The following is a 12,231-nucleotide window of genomic DNA, read 5'->3' on the forward strand; positions in this document are numbered from 1 at the left end:
TAACTAAAACTAGTGATTTGGAGGAGAAAACAGAAAAATCTGATGTCGAAAAAAGGGCACATGGAGCTATATGTGGACAGCGTGCGCGCCGAAAAGAACTTTCTAAATTGGGGTCTTACGTGCGATTCCAATGCCCGTAGCTAAAGTTATGGCCAAAAGACTGAAATGTACTAAAAAAGGCCTCACTTAGGAAAATATCACAATCAATTTCCGCCTTTACGCTGATATGCCAACTCATGGTATCTCAGAGCCATCAAGGTGCAATCTGACAGCTCAGCATCATCTATCTCAGATCCCCCTGCATCAACAACATTGGACCATTTTGATCATCAGTTCATCAACATTAATAACACGAGTAGTACTTGAAGGTATAATTAATGTTAGGGCATGCAAGAATGAAAGTTTTGTTTTTGATTAATCTCCACATTTCTTCATTGGAAATTAATAGCTTCGATCGGGCTAGAGATAAAAAAGATGGTGAAATCAATTACAGCCTGGAAACTAATCATGTGCTTGTGATTGTAATTTGTCACAAATTAAAGGCTCAAGTATATAATAATGATGATAACAAATTAAACGAAACCAATTAAAAAAAGAAAAAAATATATGATCTGCTCGTTTTTAATAATCTATCATCCATTTCTCCAATTAATATTATTCTCCTTCAATCAGCTTTATTATGAAAAGAAGCTCGATCTCATGATCAATGACACGATGATATGGTGAACACAAGCATTGGTCTATTTTTGCACACTTCACAATTATATTTAACATTATAATTAATTACAATAATGTAAATAGAAAAGCATATTCAGTTTGCTTGTATTTGCAGTGAGAAGGGAAAATCATAATTCCACTGCCCAATGAGAAAGGACAATCATAATTCCACTTAGGATTGTAAACCGATCGGTCTAGACTAGAGAAACTGACCGGACCGAAGTTGGGACCGGTCGGTCTCGATCCCAAAATGTGTGGACTGATTACAGTTGGTCCAGTCTCGGGGTCTATTAATTTTGGACCGGACAAGACTAAATGGACTGAACCCTATATATATATTTAAATATTTTTAATAATTTAATATATTATTTTTATATAGTAATTATATAAGTTGATATGAATTTTATCTAATTTATTATCATTAACTATATAAAATTTAAAATAATATATGCTATCAATTAATAATAAATCATAAATCATGTGATAATTTATATTATTATATATAAATAATTAATGCATCATACATTCATATTGAGGCCTGCTTTAAATAGTGAAATCAAGATAAATACTTTGAAAATGGGGATGAACAGATGTTTTATAAATACTTTGAAGAAGAAATAAATACTCGATTTCAAGATTTTATAATATTTTTAGTTATTAGAATCATGAATCTTTTAATAATGTTAAATATTCAATAAATATGCAGTAGGGCTCATTTATATGTTTATATCTCCCTCAAGTGAATACTACGCCTAAAATTCAAATAGAGATTCTAAAAGATCCAAATCTTAAACGCAAACTCCAACCAAAATACAACAAAGCAAAGCGATGTAAGAATATTTCGAAAGATGCTATTTGGGCATATATGAATACATAGAACGTACGTGTCTAAAGTTTGTGCATTTGGCCATTGATTATAGACGACTACAGAGCTCATGCATAACTTGTTTTTATAAATTAAACATATTTTTATTAAAACAGAAATTGAGATGGTCCACGTATTAATCAAGATAAATACAAGAGAAGCTAGGAGCAAGAGATAGATTGAAGTCTAGAGTTATAGCTCCAAATAAACAAGGTATTGAAAAAGAGACTTTAAACATCATCGAGAGAGCAAATATCAAAATCCCGATCATTTTCTTCATCCAAATATATGATAGCAACAAAATTAGAAAAATAACAAGAAAAAGTCTCCATTGGCGCCCCTGATAAATATAATGCCACGTTGCCTTTTTTATTTCTATTTTTGGTAATTTTGGCATGCCTTGGTTGTTCATTTTCTCTACTTATATAACAATAAACAAAGCGAGACCCAATAGTATTATCATTTCTCTTAAAATTATGTCTACACTTCAATCACCTTCTTCTACTACTGATCTTGAGCACCTGGAAGAAGATGGACCAAGTCAAGAATGCAAAGACGTCAACATAGAGAAAGGCCAACTAAGTGAGTACCATGGATTTTGGATCCCAACTTGGTCATTGGAAGGAGTTATGGCATCACAAAAACAATTTCAAGCTCATGACACTGATATCTTATTGGTGACTGCTCCCAAAGTTGGTACTACCTGGTCAAAGGCCATCTTATTCGCCTTAGTGAACTGGATGCACCACCCAAACCTTCAAGAACATCCTCTACTCACAAACCTCCCTCATGCTCTTGTTCCAATATTGGAAGGAGATATGTACAATGAAAAAAAGGTTAAAGATCTCAATCATGCCTCTCCAAGACTCCTTTCAACTCATATGCCTTATACTTTGTTACCAACATCTGTGAAAAACTCAACATGTAAGATTATGTATGTATATAGAAACCCTAAAGATACTTTTGTGTCACTTTGGCACTTCGTGAATAGGGTGCATTCAACCACCGTCTCGTTTGAAGAAACTTTTGACAAGTTTTGTAGGGGAATGAGTCCATTTGGCCCTTATTGGAATCATGTTTTGAGTTGTTGGAAGGAAAGCATCGAGAAACCAGGTTGAAAAATGTTTTTCTTGAAGTATGAAGAAATGAAAGAGCAACCAACCACCCATTTGAGAAGAATAGCTGAGTTCTTGGATTGTCCATTTTCTTCGGAAGAAGAGGCAAAAGGTATTGTGAAAATGATATTTTAATATTGTGTAGTTTTGATAACTTGTGCAACTTGGAAGTGAATAAAAATAGAAGGTTTCGTATCCCAAATCATGAAACAGCATTATTTCGCCAAGGCATAGACCATGCATCATTTTTTTGCCGAGGCAATAGTGGAGATTGGGTGAATTACTTCACACCTCATATGACAAAGAGATTGGACCATATTATTGAAGAAAAAATTTATGGTACTGGATTTAAATTTTAAGTCTTTTAAGTTACGTCATTGTTGTAATCAATTCCTAATATGTACTGTACTGTTGTTGATATTTTATAATTAGTAGCTAGGTACATTTCGTCGGAAAGTAATCAAGTTCGTTGTATTAAATGTGTTGACGGTTGGTTATAAAATGGGTTTGCTGTATAAAGATTGTCTTAAGGATAATATATGTTGAGACTTGTTTGGAAAATAAAATAAAGTTGTACTAATTTATTGTCCATTGATCAAAGGAGATGGGAATTAGTCCAGAACGATGATCTTATCTTCAGTACATAAGAGCTCTTTAATATTTTTAATATATCAAAAGATTTTTATCATATATATCAACTGTTCATTCAAATCACAAAAAGTCATGTTAAACCATTTGTGGAAGATACATTATACATACATTCATATATATGCTTGGTATTGGTTTGCATTTTTAAAAGGAAAGAAAGTCTGGTCAGAGAAGGGAAAAAATAATACTAATTAACTTGACGAATAATATTTTTAAAAGGAGAAATGCTAAGTGTCCCGTTAGTGGATCTTGATAATGGGTCTCGGCATATTGGCCTTCTGCGGCCACCATTTTTTTTTTTTTTTTCATCCAACGGCTCGTAACTTCATAAATACTTACTTTTACCTACAAGATTAATGTTTTGGGAAAAAAAAAAAATGCTGCAATCGCCACTAAAAGCAGTTTTTAGCAAAAACATGTCGCCACAAATATTCTTGACAAAAAAGTCAATTTCGACATTTTCAAGAAAATCTACGAAAATGCACAAATATATATGCTTCCTGTTCTTGTATAGCTTGCAATGAGCAAAAGCGTTAGCATTTTCAAGAAAACCTGCGGAAGGCACAAAAAAACATAATGAATTAGCGATGATGTTTTATTTTAATTAGTTTTGAAACACGTACGGATACTTACAATCCTACATGATCAATCTCTGTTGTACCGATCAAGAGGTTTTCATTTAATTTGTTTGTCAGCTTCTATTCAAGTTTCTTTCCCTCTTTCTTTTCTAAGTATCAGACCCCTTTTAGAAGGAAAAAAAAATCTATATTTAATTAAACAGGTTTACTATTGGGGTGTGTGGATATCATTTATATATATATATATATATTGAATAGGCAAGACCATCCCAAGAAGATAAAGTATCCCAATTAATTTGATGGTATAATTCATATATGTATATATATTATTTGTAAATCTATTATTTAATGCTCTGTCATGGAATGATGACAGAATGGAAAAAAATAAAAAATAAATAGATTTACTCAATAGACATATAACTTAAAAGGTGGAACAGACAAGACACGCCAACCCTAACATCCCCAAAGACTCGCAACATTTAAGAATCTAGACCAACAAGTGGACAGGAAGGACAAACATGGAACAACCCTTCATTCCTTGACGCTAAGCATGGGAAGTGACAGCCTTGATCATCTACAATCGAGGCGCTATCCAAGAAGTCATGCCGTATTAATGACGCCGCCCAAGTCCCACATTGTATTAAAGACTCAGTTGAAAATTATTACGGAGAATGACATGAACCCCTTGTTATAGGGTACAAAATGTCATCATAAATTTTGTATAAAAGCTGGCTCCCAAGCAGGAAAAATTCCTTATGAATTTTGCTATTCTCCAACCATCACTATACATACAAGAGACTAACTTAGGCATTAGAAGTTCACTAAGCCACTCCAAGCCCACTTTCTCCCATGTGTTTGCATGTGAAAATCTAAATTCGAATTATTAAGACCTTGTTCAGGCATACGAAACACAATGCTAACACCTTATATATGTAAATGGACATTATTTTAAGGTTTACAACCACAACACGAGCCAAGATCCCAATACAACTACCCCTTTCTCTTCCTACTAAAACTATCTACACTTTAACAACCTTCTTCTCCTTTCCTGGAGCACCTGCAAGAATGATCATAATTAAAGAGAACATGCATGGGTCCAACAATCTGCATGAAACTAAACAGCAAAGCATGATCATAATTAAAGTGAACATGCATGGGTCCAAGAACCTGCAAGATGCTATTGAAGTACTTGATGATGTTTTGGAGATTTATATGCTTGAAAAATTGATATTATGCATATATATTATTATTAGCTTATGCTTCCTTTCATATCTCATTTCTCAAAATTCCATAAATATTTTAATTCAAACTATTTCATTAATATTTATAAATAATCTTATTATTATTAACAAATTTTTCATCTCATCTAATTTTTGTAATCAAACGAGGCAAACTCTAGTATATATTTCTTAGTGGACAAGAAATAAATACTTGATTTGAAGATTTTATAATATTTCTAGTTATTTGAGTGAGTTTTATGTAATAAAGTTAAATATTCAATAAATATATAGGGTTTATTTATATATTTATATACATCTCAAGTGAATTATAAGACTGAAATTCAAATAAAGATTCTAATCTTATATACACCCTAACAAAAATATAACAAAGTATAGTGATGTAAAAGCTCGACAGATGCTATAATTTAATAATAAGTTGGTATATCTTGTGCGAATGGAGGATTTATTAATGATTTCATAGTACTCTTTTTGTTTTAATTTTATTTTATAATGTTGATCGACTCAAATGGGTTCAAGCTATTGCTCTCATGACATTAAACAACAAAAAGATGGAAATCTCAAAAATTATTTGTGCCACAATGAAAATGCAAAACATGCCTTCCATGAATTTTATGCATGTGCCCCACCACAGACAATACTGTACCAGCACAAACGTCCATGCATGCAACAGCACAAAGATAGCAAATAAATATTTTATAACCAATAATTATCAAGCTAATTGCATGCATGTCACACCAACGGACTTATTATTCTATTATTATCTATTCATTATTTATAAAAAAAAATTAAAATTTTTTTTATCATTATCTTTTAAGTATTTTTTTAAAATTTTTAATCATTAAAAAAATTAAAATATATATATAATTTTATTAATAATTATTTCTTTAATTATTAAGTAAAATAAAAAATTAAAAAAAATTAAATAATAATAATAATAAATAAATAGTAAAAGGATTGTGACTCTATCAATTTTTGAAAGGTAAAACAAATATTCCAAGAGTCGTATCATCTGGTTTTGAGTTAGATATTTGATTAGACGTGGACACATATGGTATGTTATCACTCCGTATGAGAGAGAGAGAGAGAGAGAGAGAGAGAGAGACAGAGGTAAGATTCATTGCCTTTGAAATCTGCCCAGTTAGCTTTACTTATTTTAATAAAGAAGATCGAATATAAAGGTGTCGACTGCTGTCGGTACAATTTTTCACATCAAACAATAAGCTCTAGTGGTGCCATAAGGATCCATCCAACTCGATCCAATTAAATCAAATTTTTTGCGATATGGATTAAAGATGTCAAATTGTATTAACGAATCGTATATATATTATGTCAAAATATATAGATTATATTATATAACTCAATCTTAATCTGATTCATTAAATTTATCATGTCAAAATTTTAAATTCTAACACGATTTATTAACATAACGGATCATATCGTGTCAACCCGTTTTGACCTATTAGTAAATATTATGAAATAAGTTATCATGATATAATTCGATCCATTTTTAAACTGTTTATGTAAATGAATTGAATTGATAAAATTAACCCGTTTAACCTGATTAAATTTAGCATAATTTTATATAAATTTTAAAATTACAATATTTATAAAAATTAGAAAACTAACTACAAGTCCAAAATTATAATCCAAACAATATAAATATTGAAATTAAAATTCTAACAATTTTACTTTAAGGTATAAGAGTATAATTGTAACTTTAACTTTCTTAACATGTCATAACGGGTTATAACGAGTTAAAACAAGTTGACCTATTATCAACCCATTAAGTAATCGTGCCTTAACGAGTCAACTTGTTTTGACCCAAACTCGTTAAAACTAAATCCTAACCCGTTAAGACTACAATCTGATCATCCATTTCTCCAATTAATATTATTCTCCTTTGATCAGCTTTATTATGAAAAGAAGCTCGATCTCATGATCAATGACGTGATGATTTGGTGAATGCACACATTGGTCTATTTTTATACACTCCACGAATGTATATAACATTATAATTAATTACAATAATGTAAATAGAAAAGCAAATTCATTTTACTTGTTTTTGCAATGAGATGGGAAAATCATAATTCCATTTAGGGCTGTAAGCCAATCGGTCTAGATTGGAGAAACTAACCTGATTGGACTGAAGTTGGGACCAGTCAATCTCGATCCCAAAATGTGTGGACTAATGACATTCGGTACGGTTTCGGGGTCTACAAATTTTGGACAGGACCAAACCGAATGGACCGAACCCTATATATATTTTTAAATATTTTTAATAATTTAATATATTATTTTTATATAGTAGTTATATAAGTTGGTATGAATTTTATCTAATTTATTATCATAGACCATATAAAATATAAAATAATATATGCTATCAATTAATAATAAATCTTAAATTATGTGATAATTTATATCATTATATATAAACAGTTAATGCATCATAAATCTATACATACTCTATTATTTACACTTAATTAAAATAATTAAGTAATTTTTTTAAATACCTAAGTTGCAAGCAAGTATGAATAATCTATGTACAATGAAATTATTTAATATTTATTAATCATATATAAAATTTATGATATTATTAATAATTATGCATACTAAAAAATAAAGTCTAAATCAGTAAGTAGTAACTATTAACATCATAAATATAATTATAGTATAATATTTTTTTAATGAGTTAGTTACATAATTCACATTAATAATTTACTTAATTTTAATTTAATAATTTTAAAAAAATTAATAATTTACCTGAAAAAAGAAGAAAAAAATAAAAAATAATTAGGCCGGACTAGTCTCTATGGATGTTCGGTCTAGTCCGGTCCCGGAAGGGTGATAGACTGATTCCATCATTTTTTCAGTACTGGACCAATTTACAATCCCTAATTCTGTTTATCAATCGGTTAGAAATGCAAAAGAATATATAATAAATCCATTAGACACTCAATATAATTCATCCATGCAGAAGGGAAAAGAAAAATAAAAAATAAAAAGAAGAAGAAGAAGAGAGCTAAACCATATGCGGAAGATACATACATATATGCTTGGAAAATGATTGAAGCAACGCTCAAACATCTTCGGATATTTTTCTTAACTCAGTACCCCATGATCTACTCCAACCGACGTTCTCTGGATAGGCCAGGCGGTCAACTATTTTGTATGAGTAATAATGTTAACTACAATAATTTTTTTTAAAAAAAAAAAAGAATTTATTATAAAAAAAATTAATTTTTATATGAATTTAAGATTTAATAACTAATTTTTTAAAACAGAAGTACGGCAGAAATCCTAATCTTACAAATATCATTTATCATTTTAAAACTATATGCTTAGAAAATGATTGAAGTATTGGGTTTTTAAATAGAGCATGACATGACATCCACACAATATATTTTTCAACATATTTTATAACTACGTTTTAAGGCAATGATATTTTTGTAAGTTGATATTATTTTTGTAATTTATTTTATAAAAGTACTTCTCGTTTAAAAAATAATTATATTAAATATTATAAAAAATATAGTGTAGATCATTTTTCTCTTAGATATTTTGCTTACCTGTGTGCCCCCTACCAACTTCAACCGACATTCATTCATCTTTGGGTAGGCCAGACAGCCGGATCATTTTGGAAACAATAAATGCCCTGCCTGCACGCGCATTAGTGTTGATCCCGAAAGGTTGGTTTAGTTAGAGGACGACGGACGTTGCTACGTCCACAGAAGATTTCTACAGATCTTCTACCGATCAGTGTATTTCTCTTTTTTTCTTTTTTTTAATTTTTCTTTCAATATTTTTTAAAAATAAAAAAAAATCACATATTTATTTAAAAACACTTATTTAATGACTAAGTAAAAAAATTTTAAAAAAAATCAAAACAATTTTCGGTAAAAAATTTCGGTAATCCCTTTATGTGGGATTAGTGTTTTCCTTAGTTAGCTGATGATATTAAAATTGGGACCGGTGGTTGAATGACACAAAATTGACAGACAACGACAACTACCTTCCGTGATAAGATTTTCATTTAAGAATAAGAATAGTGCTACTGATCACGACAAATGCATCTCGATATATATATATATATATTTAGAGAAACATATTTTTAGAAAATGTTGTGAAATTTTTTTATATGTGCAAGAATATAAAAAAATAATTGAAAAAAATTAAAATTAAAAAATACCAAATAGTTTTATCGGAACCATATTCGGACTACACCCTTGGTGGGTATAGCACCAGCTTAGAAATAATGTTATATGTCAGATGAATGTTACCGGCAATGGATCTCAATTATTATTATTATTTATTTAGTTAAAAATTAAGAAATTATTTTTTAATGATATTATAAATTTAAAAAAAAATATTTAAGAATATAAAAAATGTATAAAAAATAAAAATAAAAAGATTAAATAGCTTTATTGAGAGAATTTCTCGAACAATACTCTCTCAGTAGGTATAACACGACTTCATTTAATTTGTTTGTCAATTTAATTAGTATTATTTTCTGACCAGACGTTTTTTATTTAAAAAATTGCAAATAGTAAATAAACAGATGTTTTAAAAACGGGGATGAATACTTTAAAAACGGGGATGAACAGATGTTTTATTTGAACTCTAGTACATAGAGTATTTAAAAAGAAAACAGGTCTTTTTCAACATTAGAATTTGTCGCAAAAAATATCACAAATTGCCGCAAACAAACATTCACTACAAGAGATATGGGTTTTTATCATGAAGTATTTTTTCCAAACTCTACATCCATGGCAAATACTTAGCTAATAACATGAAAACTGTTTGTGGAGAAAACAATATGATTTTTTCCATGAAATCATGTCCACGAGCAAGATTTGGTGGAAAATACTTACCTAATGTCACAAATAGCATCTGTGGAAAAAGAAAATAACATTTTATCATGTAATCACATTAGACAATTAAAAATTCGTGAAAACAAAAAAGATTTTACCATGGAAATTAAGTTGCCGCAAATAAATACGCATGAGATTTTAAATCTCCACCCTTAGATCACTTAGATCCTAATTCCCTCCCATATTTCCCCCCGTCTGATCTCCCCCTCCCTCCAAAGTCCAAATGCCGTATCTCCCGACTCTCCCCTCCCCCACAAATCGAAAACTCTGTCTCTCTCTCACTCTCTTCCTCTCTCACAACCGCCACCACAGATGCAGCACCACCACTACGCGACGCAGCACCACCACCACGATACGCGACTTATCCATCTCGGTTTGACTGTCCCTCTGTCAAATCTCTCTCCCTTCCATTCTTTTCTGTCTCTCTCTCTAGGCTAGGGCTCCGCCGTCGCCATCTCCACGCATGACATCATGGTTGCCCACAACTCCTCTGCGTCCCTCTCTCACTTTCCCCTACGTCGATCAACCCAGACTCACCCCTGAACGCCTCCATCAAGCCAACAACACCATCCCTCCCTCGCTGTGGATATTCCACCATGGGTCGGTGAGATCCAACCGAGGCCCCCAATGCCAACAACCCAAGAATATTCCACGGTGAGGTATCCCCAAAATTAAATCCCTCTCTCTTATTTTGATTTTCCAGATTAGGGTTTTAGATATGTAATTATTTCTCAATTTTAGTAATGAAAATATACCCAAGTTAGCTAATGAAATAGAAAAGAAAAAGCCCTAATCTTGATAGAAATGGGTTTTGGTGATTGAATTACATCGGTACCAATGCTGAAGATTTACTTGTGTTGAGTGTGCGTTTGAGAAATGGATTCTGTAAATTAAATTCTGATTGGGGTTTTTTCAAAATCCACTCTCCCAAGGCCGGTGATCAATTTCCCCTGTTTTCGAATGATATTGAAATGTTTACCATGATTCTCGTGTTAATTCAATTATTTTGCATGTTGGTATTTTTATACTGCTACACAAGTGCATGGCTTGTGACGCCCCCAAATCTCCACGCCCGAATACGGAGAAATCGAGATGTCCGGATAGTGACAACCCGGGTCACCATCCCATCGACGGGTGCCAAGTGTGTGCAAAAGCAACAAATGTGCACAAAGAAACACGCAGCGGATAACGAAAGTCATAACTAAGTACCAGAATTTTTCTTAACGTAATACAAGCTGTTTAAAACATACATAAATAAAATATTACAAAAACACAAATACAGTTTTAAACCAAATATAAATCATAGCATCAGCAACCTGGCAGAGCCGCATCCTCGGGCTCAGCCTCCTCCTCTTCGTCCTCCAACTCTGCACCAAAAGCTACGGAACCAAAAATGGTACCGCAGGTAAGTAAAACCCAAACACTACCAGATAAAAACACATATAGAACTCAAATAATATGCATGAAACATGCCCAATGCACAAACCCCATAAAACACGATTTTTCCACACACGCCAAAAAAAACCCATTTGGCCCAAAAACACATCCTTTCTGAAAAACACGCCAAAAGTCACATTTGGCCTTTATCCGTCTCAAACCATTAGCCATATTAACTGTATGCACCATGACCTCCCCTAGGGGTCATCCGCACACCCTAGCTCCAGTGCCACACCGCAGAGTACCACCACGCATGTGACACCTAACGAGCGATGCCCAGTTCCGTGCCCCGCACGTTCGTAGCCAAGCATCCTCTAGCCCTTACCAGCGAAGGGCCACGGAGTCGGTGCGTAGAGCGATGCCCGGTTCCGCACCCGGCGCGTTCGTAGCCAAGCAACCCCTAGCCCCCGCTCCCGTCGTCTAGCGACAACTCAGGGGACATCACTCAGTTTATTCCGCTCCCGAGTGACCAGAGGAGCTCCACCGGGATAATACCCCATCCCAGCTTGGGGTCGTGATACACACACACCCGTAAGACCACTTACGCCAATACATAGGCTTTTCACACTTAAACAAAGACACACGTGCATGCACCATGTAATGCCATAACAATGCACAAAAATAACCAACTAACGTAAATCAATAAAACAAGTAACTCCGTCCTCCATCCATCCGACCCCCGAACTCCTCGGACTCAGTCCGGAATCAACCAACCAGCAGATAAAATAAATTGAATGAGCAATATATATTTAAATCTGAAAA

At 32.5% G+C, this 12,231-nt stretch overlaps 1 protein-coding gene across 1 annotated transcript; it reads left to right on the forward strand.

Moving 5' to 3' along the window:
• The first annotated feature begins 2,050 nt into the window (after positions 1-2,050).
• On the forward strand, positions 2,051-2,813 carry LOC122311975 (cytosolic sulfotransferase 13-like). The gene has a single exon (XM_043126777.1). The coding sequence runs from the start codon at positions 2,059-2,061 to the stop codon at positions 2,698-2,700; it is 642 nt and encodes a 213-aa protein (XP_042982711.1). The 5' UTR covers positions 2,051-2,058; the 3' UTR covers positions 2,701-2,813.
• The last annotated feature ends 9,418 nt before the right edge of the window (positions 2,814-12,231 follow it).

The sequence above is a fragment of the Carya illinoinensis genome, chromosome 5 (assembly GCF_018687715.1).
Source record: "Carya illinoinensis cultivar Pawnee chromosome 5, C.illinoinensisPawnee_v1, whole genome shotgun sequence".
NCBI classification, from domain to species: domain Eukaryota; kingdom Viridiplantae; phylum Streptophyta; class Magnoliopsida; order Fagales; family Juglandaceae; genus Carya; species Carya illinoinensis.

What these genes read in the sequence shown, in the direction of transcription:
- LOC122311975 (XM_043126777.1), top strand. Translation starts at nt 2,059, where the DNA reads ATGTCTACACTTCAATCACCTTCTTCTACTACTGATCTTGAGCACCTG.